The following is a 27,123-nucleotide window of genomic DNA, read 5'->3' as shown; positions in this document are numbered from 1 at the left end:
CAGTCGTTGGGAGCTGGGCAGCCTGGTTGGAACCTCACAGATTTTCTTCTCTCCTGCCTTTTTTGCACAGATAAGAAGAGAGCACGTGCGTGCGTGTTTTTTTTTTTGCCCGCCCTTTTCGGTCTGGCTATCTCATTTTGCATTCACACCGGCAAGCGGACAGTTGTTCGGTGTCAGTCGCCAACGGGCGTCACATCATCACCGACGTCCGCTGTCGTTGAACTCTTTCTTCGAGTGCAAAACTTTCAGTGCTTTTTTTCAAACCCAAACTGACATTCAATAACAATTTTCTGTGAAAACCTACAAAAGTGTTCGAATGATGAACCTACTTCAGCATCCGGATCGTAACATTCACATGGCCGCTCCAGGGTTACTGGGCGGTTTGTTGGCCGCATCGAGTGGCGTGTCGGCCGCTTCGTCGTTGCCACAACGTTCACCATTCGCCATTCAGGAACTGTTGGGTCTCAACACGAGTAGTTCGGTCAGTAGCCATTCTCATCATCAGACTGACCATGTTGCCAGTGCTGGCAACCAGCAGCACGTTTACAGTCACGCCATGATTGCCGCAGCTCATCACCACCATCATCACCATCACAGTCAACATCCGGCCGCTGCCATGTTCGCCCATCCTGCCCATCAGCATCACAGCCATCATGGTAGTTCATCGTCTGCAGGAAACAATGGCCAGCAGTCGAGTCAAGGCTCAGAATTGAGCGGCCATCATCACCATCATCACAATAGCCTACAGGCCCATCAGGCCCTTTCGGCCTTGTCGGCGGCGGCGGCGGCCAGTTACGCGTCGGCGACGGCGGCGGCGGCCGCAGCGGCCGGCAGCCGTTGTAGCGCAGCGGCGGCCTACAATTTCACGCACCATCACCAGAATTTCGCGGCGGCTGCAGCGGCGGCTGCGGCCATGGTCGGCGACCCGCTGAGTTCCGCCAGCCGGATGTATTTCAATCCGGCGGCGGCGGCGGCGGCGGCTTTCCTCCACCAACCGACGGCGGCTGCCGTAGCGGCCGGAAGTATCGGAAGCGTCGGCTCAGCCTCGGCTCCCGGAGCGTCGACAGCCGTCGGCAACGGCACGAGTAGCGGCGGTGGCGGCAGCGGCGGCGGAGTTTTCCCGTCGCCAGACAGCGCCGCAATGCGATCTGATACCAACGCCTCAGTCGGTAAGACAAACATTGAAACTTACTTCGTCTATTTTTTTTTTTTACTTGTGTGGGTTGTAAGACATTTTTCCCGCACGCGACAGTCAACAAAGAAATTTTGAGTCGGCGCCTGCGGCATTGACGTAAAGTCAACACATTTTGCGTGTAGTGGGGACTTCCGACGTTTATCAGTAGCATCTTTTTCGTAATGTTTTTTTTTTTTTCAATTAGTGGTAAGTGTTTAGTAATGGGACTAGAATAATAATCAATGAGTTGTGGCAATCTAGCCATCAATTTTTAAGTACAGTAAATCGATTTTCTGTAATTCGATCAGGAAAATTTGGCCTTGAACAGAACTATCTTGTATGCATAATTTCGATAAGTTTCGTAAACAAAAAGATTAAGGTAAAAGACGAAATTTAAATAATTTTCGAGAAAAGTACAAAGAGAAAAGAACTTTCAGTTTCATTTGGTTACCCATCCCCTTGGATTTTGTATCCTTGAATATTCAAGAAACGCTTTAGGCCTAGAACAAAGAAACAACTCGGTTTTCCCTCGCACTTTGATGTAAAGGATTTGCAGGCCTAGACACGCCTTTCGTTCTTGCATCATAGTTTGACCCCTCGTTGACCTTTACCGAGTGTGTCCCAACAACAGGCCTATAGCAATTGAATTGTGAAGTCTATAGTCATAAATTCATCTGTAAACACAAACTTTTGTTCGCTGTCATCAACCGTTTTTACCACATTTCGAGAGATTCAAATTACTAATGTCCCGCCCACCACCTTCGCGGTCCATCTCGATCTCCCAATATTTCCTATTCAAAAATTGCAGACGGAGTGAATAGCATTTTTCTACACCCTCGTCTTAACCTTCGTTATTTTTCCCGAACTGAAGAGACGCTTTATGAAATTGTTCTCTATCTGGGCGTGTCTTTTGCATCCTGTGGTCGTCCTTTTTTTTCTTATTATTACATCAATGTATTTGGGGTTTTTTCGCGTTACACGCCATATTATTGCAGTCCACAATTTTTCTGTAGATGTCCAACACACAAAACGCCCACATTGACTCAAATCACAGGAACACATCAGTGCGACAAGGGGAGGCCCCCCCTAAAAAAAATCTCAACAATAATAACGGAAAAAAATAACGAATATGGCAATAGAACAAAGTTTTGATGGCTGTCCTAGTAAAAAGTCCATTGGTTGTACACACATTTTGTGACGATGGACCATAGAGGACCACAACAACAGCTACGAGCTTTTGTTGTGCGTGCCGTTTCCGGCCCTTCTTCCTTCAGTTAGGGACATATATACATGGAAAATAGAGGATGTACTGAACATGTCAGCACTTGTCAAAACTTATTTCCCAAACAGCGTGGATCGCCTTTCAAGGAACTGTGGGCCCGCGCTTTTTGTACTCATTCGCCTATTTACCAACATATTTTGAGATCATTACTCTATTTGTGTGTATAGGCTAATATGTATAGGGAAATTGACTTTTTGGAACAAATCGTGGATGGAGCTTATTGCATTTGTATTTCTTTTTTCAAAAATATGTGACCACTTAACGTCTTGGGTGGAGTACATTCGAAAAGGTGTGAGTTCTATCAAAGGAACCCACACACAGGATAAATAAGAAACGGTGTGAAGAACCATAACACTACAAAAAAAAAATTCTAGTTCTTTTGTGAATATCGTTTTAACTTGATGTGCACGTCTCGGAGAAAATAGAAAACAAAAAACTTGAAAGCAATCGACGCAACTCGATGCTCTTGTGCGATACGAAAGAGGGTGGGAAAAGACGCAAACAAATAAGAAAAAACTCGTTGCCCGTTACACGAGATATGGGATAGTAAGAGGTGTGTGTATGCAACATGACACGCTTGTGGGGTAACTCAAGAACTCTGCAAGTCTTGGCGTCGTCACCGTCGTCTATTATTATTATTTACTTGGATATTATTCAATACCTCCCTTTCAATGTGTTTGTTGGTATACACAACACCACAACAATCGCGCAAGGGAAAACCCACAACAGCCAAATCATTTTTATCTTCGTATTTCGTTGCCACTTTATTTTTTTTACCAAAATCGTCTCACTCGAATTTTTTTTAAATAAATATTTATATCGTGTTGGCATCAACGTACACGAGAGATAATAAGTATTTGCGCTTTTTTGAGGTGTTGAGCAAAGTGATGACTGGATAATTACTACTTTTGTACATTTTTTTTTTTTTTAACTTAATATTTTGGTTTTTTTTTAAAAGTTCACATGTTGATAGACCTCACATGGCGAGAGTTAAAGTGAAAAGGAAAAATGGGCGTGGACGAATTACATCGCGATCATCTTTAAGTGATAAATGTGTCTATTCCGTCTGCTGCTTGCATGTCCCTCTTTTGTGAGTCTACTAGGATGGTTACAAAGGAAAGAAAAATCTAATGTGATTGGATTGTCCCGGTTTTTATCTTAATCGACTGTCGCACAACACAGCTGACATGGGCACTTGCTCCGGAGGTGGTCCTTTACACCTACGCGCACAGGAGGAAACGGGGCTACTGGACACTGGCCATTCAATAGACAGCAGCTTTCAGTTATCATATTCTTTTTCCCCTCTATTGTAGGCCATTAAGTGTGCACAAAGGGGGGGGGAATGCGTCTTTAAAAAAAGGAGGCAAAACGATCAAAAAGATGACAGGAAGAGAGGAGGGTTACAAAATGTGTACGTTCCATTTGACCTACTGGATGTGATTGTGTTCGGCCGTTGGCTTTGTCCATACACTTTTTTAATTGTTTGAATCTTGTATAAAGGGCGGTGTAGTGTCACCTGGCGATTCTCGCGAAATTAGTACAAGTAGCACTCGGATGTGCATCGATTCGTCATTAACGTTCGTAGCTAGTTAGTCCGCTGGATTGCCAACAGCACATGGATAGCCAATAATCTTTGCTTCCCAACCGGAAAAGAAGAAAACCAATCGTTTTTCTTTTCCTGAGCCTATATAGATTTTGTGTTGAAAAAGAAAAAGGGAAACGTGTCATTTCCTTCATTTTGAATCGTCAAGACGACGAGACTTTGATCCAATTGATTCCGCTATCTGATTTGTATCCATCGAGAGTAACATGAAAAATGCTATGAAAATTTCTTTTTTTTTTTTTAAGAATTGTTTTTGCATATTTTTTGGTCATTGCAAGGGCCTAGATTTTGAAATGTAGGCCGTAAAAAGATGGCTGACTCTATTGTTGCTTTCTTTCAATAGCGCCAACATTTTTATAGATGAATTGTGTGTTTATTGTTCTCGTTGGCTGTCGCTGGCAGCCATTTTGAATTCGACGCCATCTGCGTGACGCGTCCCTTTTTTAAAATACGTAACGCCGGCCTGTCGAAGAATCGATACTTGAGTTTTTAAAAATTTATTTTATTTGAAAGATATTTTCTCCACAACGTTTCGAAATAGCTTCAGGCCTTTTTTGAAATCTCGAATGGCCGCGATGTTCTTGTAATTTTACTCGTTGTTCATTGAAATTCATAATATCATAAGTAATCAGAATGAAACGTTGTTCGTAGATATTTTTGTATTACGTCGTTCGTAATAAAGAAGCGGTTGATTGCGTGACATCACGAATTGCCTTTGTAGTGAGCGTGAAAAATCTGTACAAGTACGGGAGAGGGAATACGAAGTCAGGAAATGTCGATATCAAAAGGTAACGAAAAAAAAAAGGGGGGAGGGGAAGGAAATCGGGAGTCGAGAGGGCGAATCGTCGTTGGCGACTGGCCAATTGCTCGTTTCACTCAATTTTGATGTCGAAAACGCCCGTAGGGTTCGTGTGCTGTTGGCTAAGTGGCGTATTAGGAAGTCGTTTGCACGAGAAAATTGTCACCCCCACCCTTCGACTATCAAGAATTTAGAAAAAACCAAGTCGATAAAAAGAAAATACTTTTTTTTATTTCAGGCCTACCAGCAATTTTTAATAAAAGAGAAAGGGGGGAGAAATATCAAAAGTATGCAGTGAGAATGGGGGGGGGGGTTTCAACCCCTGATGTTCATTGAGGAAAATAGCAGACAATAGGTTGATTTATTGGCTAAAACGTGTGCATATCGACGTCAGACATTTTTCTAATTGTATATAGGTCTCGTGTATACATCATTCCATTGGGTGTAGCTCCATAACAAGGTTCTATGTCGTAGTTTATTGCCTTTTTCCTAGATCTGCCACGTCTATTGGGATCATTTCAATGTACACCCATTGTATATATGGCTCAATATTTTATTTTAATCAACTCGTTCGTTGCATACCGATGTCGGCGTCGTCTTTTCATTCCATGAATCATATAATCCTCTTTTTTTCGGGTGCCATATATCACTCCCCCTTGTGTGTCATCATTTCTTGCGGTGTAGGGGGACATACTGAGCCGATTTGATTATATTCAATAAGCCGATGAATGTCGTCACTAGGTCAATCCCCCAAGTCGATATTGGTTTTTCACACATATTATTCCCGTTTATTTCGTAATGTTAATTTTTATTTTTTGTTTTGAATAGAGGGACGTGGCGACGGCAGCCATTGCAACAGCTCCAAGTTGGACGATTTGAACGTCAGCGGCGGCGCATCCAACAACAACGGGGTCAACGGTGCCAACAATCCTAACCGGAAAAAGAAGAAAAAGAGAAGGCACAGGTTTGATTACGTATTTCAGCACCAGCCAAAGAAAAGGGATAAAAGCCAAACACAAAATTTTATGAATGGTCACGAATCCATCGACTCCAACTGGAATGCGGCGATCCTGCAAAACCCCGAATGGCTTTTCCCATAACCTGAAATTCCCCATCCTTACCACATATTTAAATCTTGTAAATTGACTTTATAGGCCTAAATACGAAACTTTACATTAGGCCTAGAGTCAGTCAAGATGCAAATATTTTTACCTTTCACACCTTTAAAAAAAAACCAGCACCTATTTCCGAAAAATTCAACTGAAAAATTGATTGTCGATTTTTCTCATTTAAATTACAGGACCATTTTTACGAGTTACCAATTGGAAGAATTGGAGAAAGCCTTCAAAGAGGCTCATTATCCGGACGTCTACGCCCGTGAAATGCTCTCCCTGAAAACGGACCTGCCCGAAGACCGCATCCAGGTCAGTTTAATCGAATATCGCATCTTTAGATTCACTCTATCAATATAATCTATAAGCTTATATTGATAAATGTTGATTAGGTCTCAATTGGTTTGACGAGTACTTTACATGGATTACACACCAATGTAACGTACTTTCACGTGCACATGTATTTATCCCTCTTCGTGATTGATGAATCACTCCCCCCTACATCATTCTCTCGGGACTTGTACAAGTAAAGAGAGAGGATAACTGTCAGGGTATTAGCACTATAAGGACGTGTAATACTTGCAATGACGATGGGTCACAAATAGGGAATACTTTTTTTGTTGGCTATGGAGGGAAGAGTTGGCGTTGCGTATGTATGGGTGACAAATCCCGCGGGATCCATATTTACCCCCTTGATTACATACCCATCTCGTGACGTATTGACATGAGCATTTCTTTTGTATGTAGATACGTAAAGATATTTTCTGATTTATTATACCATTATGCGCTATTGAGTGCAGAGTGTTGATACTCTATGGTTATTAAATCACTCATTACTTACGGATTTACATGTGACAATGCAGCAAAGTAATAATCATTTTCAATGATTGCTAAATCTGCTAGCCCACGAAATTTGCAATTAACCAGTTCCCTTTTTTATTTCCCAAAAAATTCCGTTCGATAAAGCGCGTACAGGAAATAAGTCGATGAAAAGAAGGGCAAACTAGATACATAATAGCGCAGAACTATTGAGGGAAAGGAAACGGAAGCTGCCTACACCCCTAAACAGAGGGGGTACCCAGCAGAATCTTCTTGTCATTCGTGTTAGGCTTTTGTGATGATCCTCTTGCAGATGTCTTTACGTACATTCAGGGAAAAACATATTTTTCCACTCTATTTCTTTCTTTGAATAAGTTACATGTAAGAATTGTAAATGCACTTGAATCGTACATGTATGCAATTATAAGATGCAGCCGAGATGCCCTAAATGCGTAGGCCACTAATGCCCACTTTCAATGAGACCCACAATCAATTAGGGATTAGAGAAACCCTCCCGCTTGTGTGGACATTTTTATAAAATCAATATCGATGGGCTTTTATCCGCCTTTTATATGTATATATATATATATATATACACGAGTAGCATCTCGATTTAATTGAATCAGCTCAAAACAGGGCAATCCGCTTACTTACAAATGTTTTTTTTTTCTACCAGCACACATAAAAGACATTTGTTTGTTTAATGTCTTCTCATCAATCTCGTCTTTCTTTTAGTTGGCTGATGGCTTGGAACGTAGCAGCCAAACATCCGTAATTGAATTATAAGCGTAACAGTTATGCGAGTTATCGTCGGTCCTGTTGAGTAGCGGTCCGCTCGATTGACCCAAACTCGCTAATATTCAAATAACCCCTCCGTTTGCTCTTAAAATATCGATCGATGAAACAGAAGAGAGCCAATGCGCCAGATGCATCACGGAGAAGAAACGCAACCGTCGCCCACTAGTCGTAGATCCATCAAGTAAAAATTCGAGTCCGAGTCATTGGCTTTTCTCTTTTTAGAAATAAAAAGCCCCTCACCCCATTTTTTTTTGGGACTCCTCCCTTTTCTTTAGTACCTTTCTTCGCTCTTTTAGGCCCTCGTTTTTCGGGGTGATTCAGGGATCATTCGGCCAAGCCGCAAAAACCTCCCCCGATAAAAAGAGCACCGATGATGGCCGAAAGCGGGTCGCCGCACTAAAAAAAAAAGGAAAGCCCGTTCATCTTGATTATCTGTCAAAGTGGTTTGTAAACCAGGAGCCTCCCCCTCGTCGCGTCAACGACGCTCGGGTCACGTTGGGGAGGTCAGTCATGTTCTCGTAACAAATTCTGTAGCGAATCGGCCATCATAGGCCGATTAATGGATTGTCTTTTATCTACCCTCGGCTTTTTTGAGACACCAGACTATGTTCCCCCTCTCCTACTAGTCCGTGTTATTATCAAGTCATTGGTTCTCGTTAGCCTATCCAGAAAAACAGACCTTTGTGTTGTTCGTCTGGGAAGGGGAAAATAAAAGATCCATCTTTGTTGGCTCATCGGTTGTCTCGATTGTCAATTAGATGATGCAAAGTGCTCGTATTTTCGTCATTTGTGGGAACGCAGAATTTTTTCGTTGTTTACGTTTGGGATTTAAATGGGTTTTATAGTTTGTCACACATAAGCCTATTATCGTCATACCTTTTTTAAGTGATTTGTCTGTGGGTTTTGAAAAAAAAAAATATACGTGGAGAAACACTTGACTTGCGGAGCGTGCGTAAGATGCCGATCCCCGTGTTTGGAACACTCGAAAAAAATAAGGAAAATATACCCAAACATGAGACCAGCTAAACTTTCGTATTATTGCATGAAGCGCACATGTGAAATAGGCATCAAAGATGGCGAAAGGATCCTGCTTTTTGAAGGTGACAGTTTGAATCAATTGAATGAGCATGGTCGAAGAAACCTTTGGTTCAAGTTAATTAAGAGATAGCAACAAAAAAAAAGAAACTTCTTTTTTGTTAATTAGCCGTACGTTGCGTATCTTGTTCTCGTCCATCTTTTGGCGTTCCACCACTTGAATTCTTATCGTGAATACTCGGGATTTTCTAAGAAGAAGAAAAAAAAAAGAATTTCACGAGACTACAATATGCACGTCCTTTTTTCCCCACTTCGTGTTCTTTTGTTTTCGGGTGACGACGTGATGAATACCTTAGCTAATTATCAATTCAATCGGCTTCTTCTTTTTAAAGAAAAAAAATGTGCGGAAGGAAAACGCAAATCATTCAGCGCGATACCAAAATGCAAGAACTTTGGTACAATCGGATCGAGAAACGCATTTTCAAAGTCAGGGCGAATCACGAGGGGAAATGAAAATGTTGGGGACGAGTGAAAGTAAAATGTGAGAGAGGGGAAAGAGTTTCGTGAAAAACGACGAACTGGGTCTTGTGTAATCGAATTATGAATTTTTTGCTCCCCTTAATTTTGGTTGTTGGGGAAAATGGGTTGAAAATGCGCGCCCGCGCTGAACACTCCCGTCATTGGGAGGAGGATATGCTGGTGAAGCCAAACGAGAAAAAGAAAGGGGGTAAAAGAGGAGGCACTTGGCGGAATGGATGAACGCAGCCATTCGTCCTGTCGTTTTGGCCACGTTTTTATTATTATTCCCCTTTCTCCCTTTTCCTTTTTTTTGTTTTCTATTTGACTGGAGCTGTTCGCCCTCACGTCCACCCTTTTTATTACTCAACAAAAAGAAAATCTATATTTTTCCGAATGGTTCGTCTCTATCCATCAAATTTTCTAAAAAAAAAATTATCTTTCGCACTCAGTTTTCCTCATGTAAAAATATTCAAAAATCTGTAATTGCTCAATTGCCTATTAAGAAAAAAATCGATTTGCGTCCTCAATCCAATTGCTGGGCCGCCATCGTCAGCTGGTTACCCAATCAACCAATCTTCTTTCACTGTTTTCATGTCCTATTCTTTGTCTTGCGTGCCACGCCAGTCGTGTCCCCAATTTTTCGTGCCTCTTTAATGCGATATTACAAGCCAAGAAGATTCTCGAAGGCGTTGTGCGTTGGCGTAGCGACTCGATAAAACGCGTAGGCAGTACATTAAAATATCACGAGATGTTTTAATTCGATACCATCAAAAGTTATTAAGACGTTTCTCCCTCCTTTTTTTTGCGGGGAAAGAAAAACATGAAAAGGGTGATGTTATGATTAAATATTTAAAAAAAAAAGAAGGTGTGGGGAAGTACAAAAGGTGTAATATCATCAGTGTGTGAGGCGGATAAGAAAGTGGGTGTGAAATAATCAGCAACCAGATTGAATGAATAGGAATTATTTATTTTCTTGGAAAGCACCGTTGAAGATGGAAATACGAGATGCGAGATTGAGCTTGCCAGTTCTCACCTCATCCGTTTGAATAGGATCAAAGAACTTTATGGGATAAAAAAAAAGGGGGGAGTTGTAGACGAGATTATATTTACACAGATTGCCGCATTGAAGGTGGCGCTACATCCTGTTTAGATTTGCCCACCTAAAAAAAAAAAAAAGAAAGAAAAGAACTTCTAAATCAAAGACGAACAATTTTTTTGTCCCAAAAATCTCCTCACCTTTTTTTACATGTACACCCCCGTTCCGTGTATTTTCCAGTGATATACAAAATACTTGAAAAAACGCAGAGAGGGTGGCCAGCTATTGTCACTTTGTCCCCCCCCCACACTCTCGTTCATGTTGACGACGTCGAAACTCAGCACACGTACACACAATAGGGGACTCGGAGTATTTATTATTACGTGGTCTGTGTATATTGTTTCGTCACATTATCACGAGCAAACGAGTGGAGGATCATGTGACTAGCAAAAAAGGGGAGGCCAGTAACCTTTTTCACACTCACCCTATATTTTTTTTATAATCCCACTCGATTTTTCCCTTTACGAATTATTTACCACTGATACTCGAGATTATTATAATTGACGTAGAATCGATTCTCCGCGCACGATTTTTAATAAAGGTTTTGCCATTTCCAATTTTCTTGTCGAGATTGGCTTTAAAATTGGGATTTTTGAGTACGTGCTAGACGACTTTGCGCGTGAATTATTAATAAATTATTACACTCTTTTCTCTCCATTTTGTATTGAAAGTGACGAACCAATCTCCGTAATCTGTTCATATATCGAGCAGCGACCAATACGCAGTGAAAGAATTTCTGATGAGTCGTAGAAAACAAAAGCCGCAGTCATCGGAATTATTTGGCCCGTAGATAATTAAGTTGAAAATGATGAGCTTCTGGTGTAATCAAGTCACGTTATCAGCTTTCCCGTCGACAATTCAATAAGGATACGCCAAGCGGAAAAAGAGCTGATCAATGGCGATATGTAGATTCGATTCGCTCTGACGTTCGTTTGATTGTTCCATTGGGCGCAGCACGTAAAACAATTAATGCCAGACACACCTATTCGTGGGTGTGGTTTCGCACTGTCATCGCTTTTCGTCCATTTCTGATTTCCATCCAAATTCCAATTTAAAAAATGGGGTTTTTAGGGTTCGTCTGGCAATATCGTCTCATCGTGAAAATGTGATGATATCGACATTTTTTATCTTGGCCAAGAACTTCACCTAAATTATTCATACAATGTTCCACTTTTATACGCCAATAAGAAAATCATTGCGTCAATATTTCCGAATTCTTTTACCCTCATTTCTGAAACTTGATAATGACTTGATTATCAAGCCCCTATATATATAATACTCTTTTTTCTTGACTTTAGAAACATTTTTCTTCAAATATTTTCAAGCTACCCGATATCAAACGATGGGGGGGGGGGAGTAGATTTCAAAAGCAGCAGCAATTTCATGCTCTTTCTCTTTGTGTGAATCTCCAACATTAATGTACACCCCAATATACAGCGTCTCTATTGTTTTCTAGCTTTTTCTATTGGCCATCAAAGGATGACGGCATACACAGAACAATTTTTTTGTTCCTCTTCGGCTCTTTTAATATTACCCGATTTTTTTTTTCTTTTTTTGGTGGCCAGCCAATCACAGACTGGCAATATACCACCCATCCACTGCTGCTGACACGTCTTTTGTTGAACACGATAGCGAACGCAAAGGAAAAGTTTCTAAAAATCAAACAAGGACATGACGTCTATCTCGTAGACTTGCGTATTATAATCCATCACCATACAGACAGTGATTCCGTTGTGTCTCGTAAAGAGAAGAAAAAAAAGACAATAAGCTCAAAAAAAGAGATGACTGGAGCGTCCCGTTTTCTGATTGCTTATTTCCTTCAATACATTCCCATCGATCCTACTCCGAATGATGGCTCCATATAGGAGCACTCATCCTAGCAATCTGCGCAGCATTGCTTACCCCCCCCCCCCTTTGCGAAACATGAAAGAAAATGAAAAGAGACCTTATAAAAAAAATGTTCCATGTTATCTTTCTAACAGTTAACATGGGAAGACCTAATTTGTAATAAAGAATGACATGGCCAGCTGTACGAATCACAAGAGAAACAGAGAGATGTAAGACAATACGTCTGTACGGCTTGCCTCTTTCGCCTTGTAATGACCAATCAGCGCGCACAACATCGGCCGCCATAGACGGGAAAGTGCCGGCTGTTGAGGGCGCGTTTTTTTTTACGTTGCAGCCGTATCGTGTTGTAACGGATGGATGTGTAAAAGAGTCGAAAGGAAGCGCTAAAAGAACAAATGGCTGGATGGGACGAAGAAGAGCGGCAGAGTACTAAAAAAAAAAGTGCACTTGTGAGGATCTACAGTTTCACGGGCTCTCTGTCCACAACTGAAAACAAAAGAGACATTACAGAAAACGAGAGGCGTACACTTATTAAATAAAAAAATATATACGCTAAAGCCTTACAGTAAGAAAACAAGTTTTACTTTGGGGAGGCCAAGCGTCGTTTCTTAATTAAGAACCAATTAGTACAGACGTCCGCTCTCTCATTCCCCCCTTTTTTCGGTTATCCGAGTCACACTGACGTCATCAGGCGTCGCAATGGCCCACTCTTTTTCAGCAAAGGGGTGGTGTCTATTTAAAAAAAAAAAGAGTGTACGACGCACACATCCAATAGAGCCTATCCACAAAGACGACCAGAAGATTCTCAGATTGCTGATTACTTTTTTCTAGCCTTGTTCCCTTACAAACCAATTAATTGATTACACTCCAATTTTTTTTTTTTTTTGGCTTCTCTTTTTATTGGACTATCGTTACATTGTACGCTGAGATATTCTGTTAGGAAATTGGTATGTGCGCGCGCATCTATCCGGAATATTAACGCTTAAATGGCATAAGCTGAGTAGAGGGTTGGTAAAATAGGCGCGTGTTCCAGCAATTATTTTTACGTGGGTGCGAAAAAAAAAATGTACGAGCTATGAATAAACAAGGGGAGTTCAGCAAATAATATCCCCTAGCAAACAAGTAAAGATGGATGTGTTACACTCTTTCCCCATTGTTGTGTTGCACCCCCAACTTCTTTTTAGCAAATATTTCGCCCTTCCTTTTTTTTTCTGTTGTAATAGTTGCGAATTACGTACGACTGTGATTCGCAGAACTGTGTGAGTCATAGCTATTACGTAAAATTATTCAATGCGTGAGAAAAATTGAGTCAGTTTCTTGATATATTGTTAGGCCATTAAATATTGAGGGTAATATAACCTTTGACTCTTGTATTATTGCGCGGTGGTGTATCATTGTAAGGATACATTTGTATGGCATGGGAAAAAAAAGGAACGATGGATGATGAGCATCCAATCTCGGCTCCTCCCTTTCTGTGCACAACAGCACGTAGTACACGGTCGTACCGGTCTCGTTATACAATAACAAGCGAGCGCCAATTACAAATACTCCCCGCTGTGAGTAAAAGCCTTCCCCCTCCCCTCACTACTTTTTCGTACTCTGTTACATGTACATAAAAATTGTTTACCTTTAAACTATCCGTGTCAGTATGCGCATCGATGTAACTAACACCTTACAAATAATAGGCTTAACGTCAATTAAAATTAGAAATGCATAAAATCAAAAATATTTAATCTTTTTAAAAGGTGTGGTTTCAAAACCGACGGGCTAAATGGCGTAAAACGGAAAAATGTTGGGGCCGGTCGACCATCATGGCCGAATACGGCCTGTACGGCGCTATGGTACGTCATTCGCTTCCTTTACCAGATACGATCGTCAAATCAGCCAAAGAAAATGAATGCGTCGCTCCCTGGCTACTCGGTACGTTTTTTCCCCATTTAAATTAAATTTCACGCAATTATTCCCTACAAACCGATATGCTAATGACCCGTTAATTCCGATTAAAAGGTATGCATCGAAAATCACTAGAAGCGGCGCATCAGTTGACTAGTGGTGACGAAAGCAATAAAGAAGATGACGAAGAAAATGGTGGTGGAGGACATGGTGAACGGACGAGAGACTCGGGGACTGGGCCGAACGATGGACGTGATCATTCGAGTGGCGACGAACAGCCGGATAAAACTAATAGAGAACCTAACGGCAATAAACACACCAGTAAACATTCTCCGGTAGGTATTCAAACAACCGGCCAACATCAACACGGACATTTGTCTCATTTGCATCCACCGACGTCCAACGAAGCCAGTACTTATATGGCCAGCTATGCGGCAGCTCAACTTCATCACGCCCGTTCACCGGTTGATGATTTCCGAATGAACAGCGTTGCTGAATTAAGAGCAAAAGCGGCTGAACATCAAGCTCGCATCGCTGGTGGATTTTCTGTTAGCCACCATCACCAACAACAGTTGCATTTACAGCAACAACAACAACAGCAACGCGATGGAGAGTTTCTCATTTCTTCAGATTCTTCTTCTTCCTCATTTTAAAGTCAACGTTTTTTTTTTAAATCTTGCCGACATAACCAAGGAATACTCTAAAAAAATTGTTATAGCCAACATAGAAAAAGTCCCACTTTTTGAGCGTTCAAGTCAAAACAATATTTCTACAGGACACAGTTATTTCCATGCCATTTGTTACAGAGCTACAAAATCAATTCGTCTTTATCGAACAAAGAAAAACAGGGCATTCTTTTTCCTACGTGCAGCTTCTTGACATTCTTATATGTAGAACATCTCCCTCTATCTTTTTATATAGAAAATATTTTTCTCGTTTGGATATTCCACTACATAACGTGGCAGGAATATTCGGCAGGGGATCCCTCTCCAACCCTAACTAGAAAAATATTCATATTTTCAGATATATATATATATATATATGTATACCGGCCGCATTTTTAAGTTAGCTTTTTGTAAATACAAATATAGGCCTTTTTGGGTAGAGGCCAAGAGGCAAAAAGAAAGTGACAGCTAAAAAGAAACGATCCAAAAAGAGAAAAGTGGTTGCCCCTCTTGTCTATTCCTTTTCATCGTTCCATGTCGATTTCAGGAAAGAAAAAAAAAAGTTGAATGTCGTAAAAAGTTTCTTATTTTGTTTTGATGGTTGTGCCGTGTTATTGAGATATCCCGACATTACGTATATATATATATACTTTGTCGTATATAAAATAGTTTCATGATAATTTATTTTCACTTCCATTGTGGCAGTGTCTCATTTATTTGTAAAAAAGAGAAAAACGACGAACTCGCAAAATGCAACGAATCGTTTCATTCCCCCCACGTATTCAGTGATTGATCATTTTCTCTTTTCATAGTCTGCCCTTTTTATTGTCCCAGTATTTCGGCTATAAAATCCCTCTGTCGAATGACTCCAAAAAATGCCAAAGCCCACACACTTTTGTTTTCCATATATTTTTGAGGTGTTCATCATCCAGCATTCGTACAGTAAATATGAGAAAATGAAGTTTGATGTTTTGATGACTGCGTTCCCCATCAAAATCCATATCCAAACATTTTCTGTTCTCAATGTTTCTCCATGATTGTATAAGTGAACTGAAAGTGTGAAGGATTTAGATTAAGAAATTGTTTCTTTAATATTCTCACATATGATATACGTGTACATGTTTCTCCAATTGTTTTTCTTTTTTCATTGGTACTTCATTTCCGTTTTATTTTTGCGTATTGTTTGTTTTGTTTTTATTTTTCTTTGAAAAAATAATCTCTTATTATAAAAATTGGTCGAAATCTTTTCGTTCCTAGCGATTGTATCACCCTTGTTTGGTCTATAATATAATCGTTTCAAAGCTACCCTCTCTCTCCATGTGTTAGAACAGGTAGTGATTCAGCCGATTGATGAGAACCTATCAAAACAAAACGTGGGGATATTAAATATATAGAAAATGATTTATGCCAAATAATTGGCAGTATTAGGGGCGTTTATTTCTTGTCCCATTATATGTGTAATTAGGACCAAAGACGTTGGACTACAGTAGCTATACGTTATACATCACATAACACTCTGCCCGACATGAACATGCAAGAATATCACGGGCCTCATTATAAGCTAACTAAATGTGAATACGTTGACTATTCAACGAGGTCAATTTTAATAAGTGGGTTGTTGCTCCTGAAAATGTTAGAAGGACGAGAAAAAAAAAACACACATTTGCATACATAAATAATAGGTCGTTGTCGGGTTTCAAGAGGCAGGCAACAGCAGCTAGAGACATCCAGTGCCGCGCGAGAGGCTGATGGATATGCTCCGGCATATTAGCTCAGGTCGTGACGACTAATGCTGTCTTCTACACTTGTATCTATCCTAAGAATTTTTTTTTTTTTAGTTAACAAAAGAGAAGCCAAGAGGCTCACACACGTTCTAACGCGATGTACTTGCACGAAAGCTAATAGTTTGTTTTTTTCGTTATGGCTGCCTGGTACTTTTAAATATCTAGCTTGACGATAGAGACAGTTGATATAGTATAGTAGCACTAGTAGTGACTTCATCTTGATGTATTACCATCCACATGTCTATTATGTTCTTCTTGCCTTCGAAAAGTCAGACCCACTTTTCCTACATGAATTTTTTCAAGTATATGGGGAAGTGGGGAGCAGGATGGATTTTTCTTTTCATTGCACGTCCTCCCCTTTCGTTCCTATTTTACGGCAGCACGGATTGCGAGTATGGCAGTCATAATGCCAGCCAGCCAGAGAAATGAGAACTCGAGCTCTTCAATCAGCCATTTTTCACACCCTCCGTGTTAGACGCGAGGCCTACTTTGCTCTCGTGTTAGGTTCATCATCAAAGACTTGGCTCTCTCCTCTTTTTTCCCCTCACACTTCAACACGACTAATCACAACCATCTTACGTGGCAAAAAAGTCGCTCCCTTTTTTTCCTACTACTCCGGCTCGGCACGCTATTCGCTTATTTTGCCTCCCTCTTTTTATACTTTTTCCGTTCATTGAATTGTTATAGACGGATCTACTTCTCCGATACGTCACGTTGTTCATCTCCGATCTAATGAACCCATCGCCGCCCACCACAGACGTCGCCGACGATATCTATATATCACCACCACCGCTATAATACTCTCCAAAAAATCAATCTTATCAACACAAAAAAAAAGAAACGAGAGAATAAAAGGTGTCTGACGGAAATATACAAGGCTATACCATCATTCCGTCGAGATGATGTAGAATCGAGCCCATCAACGCCTTACTGATATGTAATAGATATTGGAAGATTGTTAATGAAACTTTTTCCATGCTTTTTACCCACATATTAGGCATTTCCTATATGTGTCTGGATATCTTTGCAATAGTTTTTGTCTTTTGGCAGAATAAAATCTGTGGTAGACTGGAAATAGTAATTTTATGGCAACAGAGCATTAAATGACAATGTCAGGTGTAAAAGGCTATTTTTATTCTGGCAATGCAGCACTATCCAGTTGTTCAATTAACTTGTTGTTGCTCAATCATCAGCGAAACAGTGACAGTGTTTGACATCATATGGCCTGTTATTTTAGTTCGTCGTTCATGTGAACAAGCATAATTACAACGCAGGTGTAAACACTGAAGACCCGTGTACTCATTTTCAGGTTCCACTGTTGATTCCACTTTGCCATGTTAATGGATGACTCTGAAAAGTTCGACGAAATTCCACACGTTTTGCCTTCGGTGATTTGACGCTTTACGTCATTGACACTCCAGTGAAGTGAATATTAATTCTAAAATAGGTACTATGGCCTTTTCACTTTTACCTGATGACGTGTCTCACATGTATTTTACATATTTTTATTGCGAAATTTTTTACTCTTTCGTGCTAAACGAAGGATGAATTTATCACGCCCTCAATCGGTTAAAACCCTTTAACCTTTTCCCTGTTTATTCGTAAGTCTTGTCGAACCCAGATTTGATGGGTTTGTTATGAAATGACTGCCCATCTATTCAGAGGATGTTTAAAGAGCATCTATTCAGCACGGAGTTCTTTTATTACGCTGCCATAAACGTCCGTGGAAGCTATTGGCAGTCGACGGTGGTTGGATGGAAAACCGGTGGTTGAATACACATCAGAATCACGCACGCTTCACGACCGCACTCAGACAAATTATACATATAACACAGCGCCAACTCACGGTGTAGGCACTACGGAGGCCATTCCATCTCTCCTCGTCGCCCTTCCATATAGGCAGCTCAGATAATTGGCTGAGCACGACAACGAATAGAAATTCAATCTCAGACGAGTGATTGCTTGCTAGCGTGATTCTAAGGACCTTTTTCTCCATGTTCCTATATGAACAAGCTGGTGGTACGGCCTACTTCACTTTTTTCATGACATGTTTATATTATGTAGAGTGGTTCCCAAGCTCTTTTAACGCCATGCAATTCATTCTTCAATCAGAGTTCATTGTCGAAAATGTGGTTCGAATGAAGTATGAATGGAAGAGAAATCCTGTAAAATTATCGTGAATTTTCTTATATTTGTTAAAATCTAACATCGAAAAATGGAACTGAATTGGGACGTGGAGTAAATAATTCATAGTTTTCAAAGATTTCCCCTTTTTCGTCCTTGCAGGCACTTCGATGAAAATAACTGCTGTTGTCTAGAATGAATTTTGACGATTCAATGTGCCATCTATCGGCGTAAACCAGCTTCATTTTTTATCAGGGAATTTGTACCTTTGTAATGGTGTCTTGTTGTTGACAAAAACCCGTATCAGTCCTCTATTTGGGAGTAAAGGTAAATTGTCTTAGTTTTTCCGATTTGTAAAATCGTCAAAACATGGCAGCTCCTTTAAAACCATGGGAAAGAGCTGGTGTTAATTCGAGGGCTTTTTCTGGGGATATCGGAAATCCCTTGCCAGCACCCGTCATGAGGTGCGTCGTAACAATTCTTTATCGTTTTTCTAATTCTTTTTTCAAACACCTCTGTTTTGAACTTGCAGTGGAGGTGGAGGAAGTGCGCTGGCAAACACGGGGCCTAGCGTTCCTCCTTTACCACCTAGAGTACCTGGAGCCAATCTTACAACAAATGAATATGGAGCAACTAATAGCTACTCACCTTATCGAACAGGCATTTCAAGTTATTCAAGCCCATATGGTTACAGCAGTGGGTATGGAGGTTATTCAGGCCTTACGAGTAGCTATGGCACTGGTTATGGAGGATATGGCACCAGTTATGGAGGATATGGGGGCTACAGCTCTTACGGGAGATCATATGGAGGGATGAGTGACAACAGGTAACTACTCACACGGAAGTTACAATATTTAAAAAATCTTTAAATTTATATTTATTCTCTTAATTGCCTGAAAAAGGTTTATTTCCATGGCAGAAGAGAGTTCTCAACCTGCATTTCAAAGCTTGGAATCAATTGTTCATGCCTTTAGCTCTATCAGTATGATGCTGGATTCTACCCTCAATGCAGTTTACAGCTCATTTAGAGCAGTATTAGGAATGGCAGATCAATTTTCACGTATGCGAACCCATCTAAGCAAAGTATTTTCTGCTTTGGCAATTTTCCGGACGGCCAAGTGGGCCCTTCACAAATTATTTTATATGTTTGGTGCGTCGGTTGTATAACATATGTCGGTTTTATGTATTAATTATTCTTACAAATCCCTATCTACAGGTTTAAGACGTGATAATCCGATTAATACTGCATGGTCTTCTGCCATATCCAGTTCAGATACCTTATCTGCGGGTCTGTTGACAGAAGCTGATATTAAAAAATCGAAATCATCGTGGCCTATCACATTATTCCTTGCCATCATAGTTTCTGCCCCATATTTTATTTGGAGGATTATTTCTTCTCTTGACAACCAACCTGAAGGACTCGGTTGGCTTATACCTACGTTGTTTGCTGCATGAGGATTCATCCACTAAGATCGTTGTTTTCATTTCTTTAGGCAAAAAGTGGGCAGACGGTCTAGGAGAACATTATACTGCAGTGGCAGACTACGATTTCAATGCCGGAAACGACCAAGAACTCAGTTTCAGAGCTGGCGAGACCCTTCGGTTAGCTCCTCGTGCACTTCAACCACGTATCAAAGGATGGATGTTGGCTGGTACTGATGCACAACACACTGGCCTCATACCTGCGAATTACATCAAAATTTTGGCCAAACATGAAAACGCTCCGCCTGTATAGTTTCTCTGACAAACGATAAAGCCAAAGCAAAATTATTGCTGGATATTATCGGGCGGTGATCCCTCTTTTGTAATTTGAGCTATAACATAAGTCATTTCTTTGGGCCATAAGTCAAGCTCGCGTCCGTAAATAGAGTTTGAGATTGATGGCGGTAAGGAACAAGCTATTGTTGAAGTTAATTCCAAGGTTTTTTTTTGTCTTTTTCAATCATTTCATTTTTAGAGGCTTTTGCATAGAGGTCGCTCAATCGTTGACGAAATCGTATCATGGTGATTCATTTATTTGTTATGCTGGGTTTGTTTATTCGTATTTCAACCAATATATAAAGTGGGCTATTCATTCAACTATTGATGTTAACTATGTTCTGTCTTACTAAGATGAGTGCATAATCGTTTCATAATCCAGTTTCGCTCCATGTCAAATTGTTGAAAATGTTGCAGGTTTTACGATGAGGTTTCCTTGACGACACCTGACATCTCCGTAGTAGCCGAGCCAAGGCTTAAATCGTCAGTAGGAGCCGGTTCGTGAACACAGAACCAGGGCATTTTCTTTTGCAGCTCCATACTTGGAATAAGAGAAGATAAAAATGTAATGTGCTTGCTTAACGTTTTTTTTTTAAACAGGTTTTTTACCGATAACGAGGATGATTAATTGCATACATCCACGGGTTGATGCAAGCTACTCCTTTGCAGCAGCAGGCCGGTATCATGGACATGAGAGGCGTCAAGACGCTCCTGTGAAGAGAATAAATATTTCATGGGAAGTGAACATTTAGATGTTATCGAAAGGCTATCTCACCTGTTTCCAAACGCAGCTGTGAGTGCCACGAAGGCGTAAGGAGTCCAAGCGACAACGAACAATGTGGCCAATGCAATGGCAACTTTGGCAATGCGGACTTCAGCGGATTTCTCATTCTGGTCGCGGTTGCTGCGCAACGAAGTAACATTCATTTTCTTGGCTTGATCGCGAAGAGTCTTTTCGTGATCGCCGACAGATTGCACAATTTTTGAGTAGTAAAAAATGAGCAATGCTAGAGGAATGATGTAAGAGTAGAAGAAGATGGTGCCGACGAAAAACTTGGTCGAAGAATCCTCCGTCATGTAATCGAAGGTACAAGTCGTAAGGAATCCCTCTGCCCATGTGAAAAGTAGTATTAATGCAAAGTCGGATTTCTTTTATTGTGTTCAGTTCTAGCTTACCTGGAACAAATCTTCCCCAGATGCCCAAAAATGGCATAACGGAAAAGGGTGTTGCCCAGGCCCAGATAGCGACAATCATCAATGTCACTTGCTTGCGAGTCAGTTTGCCATCCAATGGACGAGCTATGGTACTGAATTTTTAAATAATTGAAAGCTTTGTAATTTAATTTGCTGCTTTTTTTTTACAACCTACCGATGGCGATCGTAGGCAATAGCGGCGTTGTTCATTGCCGATCCAATTCCGTTATAACTTCCCAACAGAGCAAAGATGTCGCAACCCAGCTTTCCCCAAATTGGGCCTTCGTTGTAGGAATTCATGATGAAAATGGGAGTTTTCAACATCATGATAAAATCCAGAATGGCTAAATTTACGACTAGCATGTTGGATGGCGTCCGTAAACTCTTGCAGCTGATGAAAAAGAAAATATTAGGCCATTCTCCGATACTCAACAGTTGTATCAAGAGCTTATGGATTACCTTGTAAAGATCCAGATAACAACACCGTTTCCCATCAAAGCACAGAACATGAAGATGATGTAGAAGAAACCCAAAGTGTAGTGAAGAAATGGGTTAGGGGCTTCGAACGTCTTCCAATACCTGAAATTGCGATCGCATGACTCAGGTAATTTTTCATGTGATGTAGTGGGTAATTGAAACATTTTGTAATTACGGATGAACGTAGGACATGTAGTCTTCGGGTGTATTCCATCCCATCATACGCCGGTCTGACCTGTAGAAAAAATTTAACGTTGGGAACTGCAATATTTGCTATTGTGAAAGTTGTAATTTGATCGGAAACTTTTTTAAACAAACCGAAATGCATCAAAAGAAGCAGTAAGCGTGCTGTTTAGGGCCATAGTTAGTTTGGAAAATTAAGAGATGTGTTCGAAAACAGATTTTCAAGTAGGTCTAAGTAAATCTTTGCAGAGGCCAGCTGAATTAGCCGCTCCTCACTGAAAACAAAATGGTTTAATATAATTCTTTTAATAGAATAGACCTACAAATATTCAACTAGGAATACCTGGATCTGTGTCGACCGCTGAAGTGCCTTCAGCCAATTGCAAATCAATCTGCATCAGACATACTCTATTTATACGCAACATTACACCTAATCCAGTTATCAGGATGGAATCGCCTTTGCGGTAGTGTATTAAACAGAAGCTGTAAATGTGTGGTCATATTCCTTGATATCAGAACTCATTGTAATTGGCTTATAATACTTATTAAACCTATATTTTCTATTTGGTCACAGGACTGTGCTTGATTCATAAATAAGATTAAACAGCTGCAAGTCGGAAGCAGTGCTATATAGGGTTATATCCGAAGGCTGCATCGCTGGGGTGGAACAGCGACATGGTGTGGCCAGCAGTACACGTGATACTACACCGGGCTCATGTTTGAGCCGAAAGATAACTTCCGTGATTACTACAAAGAACTACACATAATGGCATATGTGTAAGAAACTGCAAGCCGTACTAGCCCCCTAGACACAGTAAGAACCAACAAAAACTTACGGGTATCGAAGAGGGTCACTTAGCCCGATGATTAGCTGCCTGCATCCATGAACCTAGTGGCCATGGGGAGTCTTACGAACAGCCTACGAGTTCCGATCACCTTTTCTCTACCTTCAGTTTGTGGGTCGATCTTCAGCATGTAGTGAATGGTACTACAGATCGATGTGGTCTGTATACGTGTCAAGTGTGTGTGTTATTTTAGTGTAGTGTCATTTAGCCCCTTTATAGTAGGCATGGCTCTTCTTTCTTCTTTCTTGAAGGTTTCTCGTGGGAGGAGGGCATGGAGGGAAGGAAGGGCGGTTGCGGGAATGCGGTTGCTTCGAAATTGGCGGTTGCGGGATTTGAACCCGGGACTACAGAATACAAAGCGTGGGTGATAACCACTGTGCCAGGACCGCACATCCCAACCAAATTTGCTTTGAGTGTCACCCATTCATATAGGCAGCTTATGTACATATTAAGAGTAAGTGAACTATGGCGCTGTGGTATAGAGCGCGGCTGCCATGCTGATTTCATGGGTTCGAATTTTTATTGTTATATTATTTAAGTATTTTTTAAATTTGGCTATTTAACGCATCCGCTGTCCCTTCCCGTCTGCTCATCTGCAGTCGCCCACCCTTTTAAAGCAATGCCCGTGGAGTGAAAAATTGCTAATATCCACACTTCCATACACATTCTAGTTCTCCAAAATCCTCATTCCGCTGATTCACTCCAGCCCCCTAAGGTTTGAGCCCTCTTTTAGGTAGTATCCTTGCCCGCCAATCACAGCATGCGCACAAAGTAGCAGACACACAATACTCCACCCATTTTTTCTTGTTTCTTTATGGAGTAGAGAAAATGTGATAGTCGAAATTAATCAAAAAAGCTCAGTTAAATTTTATGGGTAATGCAGCAGTTCATCGTAAGTCTTAGTTAATATTTTTTAAATTGCTTTTTACGCTGGAAATGTAAGAAATACACGTCCTGGAGGTGAACTGATGAATATAAATGATTAAATTTTAATGATGGCGGAACGTGAAAAATTTTTTCGGCAACGCTGTTACAGAAGAAGGAGAATTGTTAGAGCCCAACGTGACTTCGACTTTTCAGAGCGTGTGTCACGAAACTATTGAAATGTCCGGCCCGATCATCGTTCTTAGTAAGTACTGCAATTGCAGAAGTTTAATCAAAGTTTGATCACTTGTTTTACAGCACATTTCATTTTATAGGTCAGAATACGAAGAGAGAGAGTGGAAAGAAGGTTCAGATTGAGAATATCACAGCCGGCAAGGTAAGCTGAAAGCCGCATGGAACTTGTCAAAATTCATAAAAGATTATAGAACTATCGAGAAAATCATGTTAAATCAATATTCCTTGCTTTTTCTCTTTTAATTTTGGGAATTAGCGATGTTGATAGCAAAAGTGGAGTTGAGCTAAATGTTTTGACATAATATGCATGATTATTTTCTGGTTTTTTGTTGGATTATTTTTCAATTTTTATCTTAGTTAAGTGAAATATAACCAAAAATCTGTATCAATCTATTTTTAATGACTGTATTCAACAGACTGTAGCTGATGTTATTCGAACATGTCTTGGCCCACGAGCAATGTTGAAAATGTTGATGGATCCCATGGGTGGTATTGTTTTAACCAATGATGGAAATGCCATCCTCAGAGAAATCACTGTTCAACATCCAGCTGCAAAGTCTATGATTGAGATCTCTCGCACACAGGATGAAGAGGTATGTTCACCTATTTTAATTGTAAAATTAAAAAACTTCAGAATGTATTTTATGTCTAGGTTGGAGATGGTACTACATCGGTTATTATTCTAGCTGGAGAAGTTCTGGCTGTCTCAGAACCCTTCTTGACACAACAGATGCATCCAACTTTGATCATTTCCGCCTATCGTCAAGCCTTAGAAGATGCTGTGACTGTTCTTAGGGACCAAATCAGGTCTGCTTACAGTAGTATGTTTATTGTGCCCTATTTTGCAAATTTTTCTATCTAGCACCCCTGTGGATGTGAACGATCGTTCCCAGTTGCTGTCCATTATCAAATCATGTCTAGGAACTAAATTTGTTAATCGCTGGTCGGAACAAGCTTGTCAGATTGCTCTGGATGCCGTAAGCACAGTTGTAGTCGACGAAAATGGACGTCGTGAAATTGACATCAAAAGATACGCTAAAGTTGAAAAGGTGAGTGAGATTTGAACCAAAGTTAAATACGGTTTTCAAGAGAAACTTCAAAATATTTAGGTTCCTGGTGGCACTATGGAAGATTCTTGTGTTCTACGGGGTGTTATGTTGAACAAAGATGTAACTCACCCGAAAATGCGTCGTCACATCGTCAAGCCACGCATTCTGTTGCTAGATTGCAACTTGGAATACAAGAAGGGCGAAAGCCAGGTGCGTCTTGACGGATAGTAATGATGTTCGTTATTTTATGAACTCTTGTTTGGCAGACTAACATTGAGATAATGAAAGAAGAAGACTTCACACGCATACTAGAGCTTGAGGAAGAATACGTCCAAAAAACATGTGAGGATATCATCCGCGTCAAGCCTGACGTAGTCTTTACTGAAAAGGGTGTGTCCGACTTGGCTCAACATTATCTGGTCAAGGTGTTATTTTTGTTTAAATTTTATCATTCAGATTCGTGTTTGGTATTTACATTTTCTTTAATTTTATGTTTAAGGCTGGTATCACTGCTATTCGTCGTGTGAGAAAGTCTGACAATAACCGTATTGCTCGCGCCTCTGGCGCTACAATTGTCAATCGTACCGATGAAATCCGTGAAGAAGACATTGGCACAAAGGCTGGTCTCTTTGAAATCAAGAAGGTGATGTTCAGATAACTGTACGAGGAAATCGGGACTTGTACAATAACATTCTGTTGTCAACAGATCGGCGACGAGTACTTCTGCTTCGTTGTTGAATGTGAAGACCCTAAAGCATGCACGATTCTTCTCCGTGGAGCATCCAAAGATGTTCTGAATGAGGTAGAGCGAAATTTGCAAGATGCCATGAACGTTACCCGTAACGTTCTACTGGAGCCCAAACTTGTTCCTGGAGGTGGTGCTGCTGAAATGGCTTTGGCTTACGTATGTCATTTTCTAAAATTGCTTTTACATTCATTTAACCAATGATATTTGACCTCAAAGGCCCTGGCTGAGAAAGCAAAGAGTTTGGCCGGAGTGACTCAGGGTCCCTACCGAGCGATTGCTCAAGCTCTCGAAGTGATTCCTAGAACTTTGGCCCAAAACTGTGGAGCCACCGTCATTCGTACTCTAACTGCACTCCGAGCAAAGCATGCCACGGGCGGAACAACTTGGGGTATCAATGGCGAAACTGGTGAACTAGCCGATATGAAGGATCTTGGTATTTGGGATCCTCTTGCAGTGAAACTTCAAGTTCTGAAGACTGCCGTCGAGGTTAGTGCGTAATAAAACTACAGATCTTAAGATATCTTACTATTACGTTCGCCCTTTAGACGGCAATTCTTCTCTTGCGCATCGACGACATTGTTTCTGGATCAAAGAAGAAGGGTGCCGATAGCTCAGCACCTGCTCCTGGCGGTGCAGCTGATCAAGAGGCCATGCGTGAATAAAGAAGCGATGGTGTTCCTTCATACTTGTGTTCTGGTACTCCATGGCGAGCGTTAACTAATAATACAATGGCTTCAATCATTCACGCTTCTGCTATGCGAATTAACGTTTGGCTACTTTCGTTCTTGTCAACTTCCTGAGTAATTAATTTGATCTTCTGTTGGCATAGTAAACGCGCTTGCTATCATCTTCGTGAACAAAAATACACCATTTTGGCCCATATTTTACGTCTTTCCGACCATTATATCAGATTTCTAAATATTTAGAAAAGCGTTTTAATACCAAAATAAGGGTTCGTGAGGGGGTTGGGCCGTTCCAAAGAACATTCGCGAAGGATTTCTGCACAAATTCCTGGCCTAATTTGACATCGCCGTCAAAAATGAAATTACTAAATAATCTGTTGGTTGAAAGATAGAGATGATTAATTTGAGATAGCATTAATTTCCGTTTGAATTATCGATCATATTATTCATATTTAAAAAAAGAAAACCATAGAAAACCAAATGACAGTCAAGGTTGAATATTGTCAAATTGGCAAC

At 40.6% G+C, this 27,123-nt stretch overlaps 3 protein-coding genes across 3 annotated transcripts; 2 read left to right on the top strand and 1 right to left on the bottom strand.

Annotated features, from left to right (window-relative positions):
* The first annotated feature begins 319 nt into the window (after positions 1-319).
* On the top strand, positions 320-26,806 carry LOC130692019 (T-complex protein 1 subunit gamma-like). Its single transcript, XM_059497103.1, has 15 exons — positions 320-1,169; positions 5,687-5,822; positions 6,159-6,282; positions 12,023-12,029; positions 24,048-24,137; positions 24,208-24,269; positions 24,544-24,720; positions 24,780-24,934; positions 24,990-25,176; positions 25,237-25,386; positions 25,443-25,601; positions 25,676-25,819; positions 25,883-26,080; positions 26,141-26,410; positions 26,470-26,806. The coding sequence occupies exons 1-15, from the start codon at positions 320-322 to the stop codon at positions 26,584-26,586; spliced, it is 2,826 nt and encodes a 941-aa protein (XP_059353086.1). The 3' UTR covers positions 26,587-26,806.
* On the top strand, positions 18,797-20,643 carry LOC130692026 (peroxisomal membrane protein PEX13-like). Its single transcript, XM_057515085.2, has 5 exons — positions 18,797-19,015; positions 19,084-19,377; positions 19,454-19,701; positions 19,768-19,974; positions 20,045-20,643. The coding sequence occupies exons 1-5, from the start codon at positions 18,921-18,923 to the stop codon at positions 20,284-20,286; spliced, it is 1,086 nt and encodes a 361-aa protein (XP_057371068.1). The 5' UTR covers positions 18,797-18,920; the 3' UTR covers positions 20,287-20,643.
* On the bottom strand, positions 20,560-22,614 carry LOC130692024 (opsin, ultraviolet-sensitive-like). The gene is made up of 9 exons (XM_057515083.2): positions 22,507-22,614; positions 22,299-22,438; positions 22,156-22,215; positions 21,963-22,082; positions 21,679-21,894; positions 21,486-21,616; positions 21,085-21,418; positions 20,919-21,020; positions 20,560-20,850 (listed from the first exon to the last, which is right to left on the bottom strand). Exons 2-9 carry the CDS (start codon positions 22,340-22,342, stop codon positions 20,730-20,732), a joined length of 1,128 nt encoding a protein of 375 aa, XP_057371066.1. The 5' UTR covers positions 22,343-22,438; positions 22,507-22,614; the 3' UTR covers positions 20,560-20,729.
* Positions 26,807-27,123: the final 317 nt, after the last annotated feature.

This window comes from Daphnia carinata, chromosome 1, assembly GCF_022539665.2.
Source record: "Daphnia carinata strain CSIRO-1 chromosome 1, CSIRO_AGI_Dcar_HiC_V3, whole genome shotgun sequence".
NCBI lineage: Eukaryota > Metazoa > Arthropoda > Branchiopoda > Diplostraca > Daphniidae > Daphnia > Daphnia carinata.
This window is presented reverse-complemented; position numbering and strand designations above follow the sequence as displayed.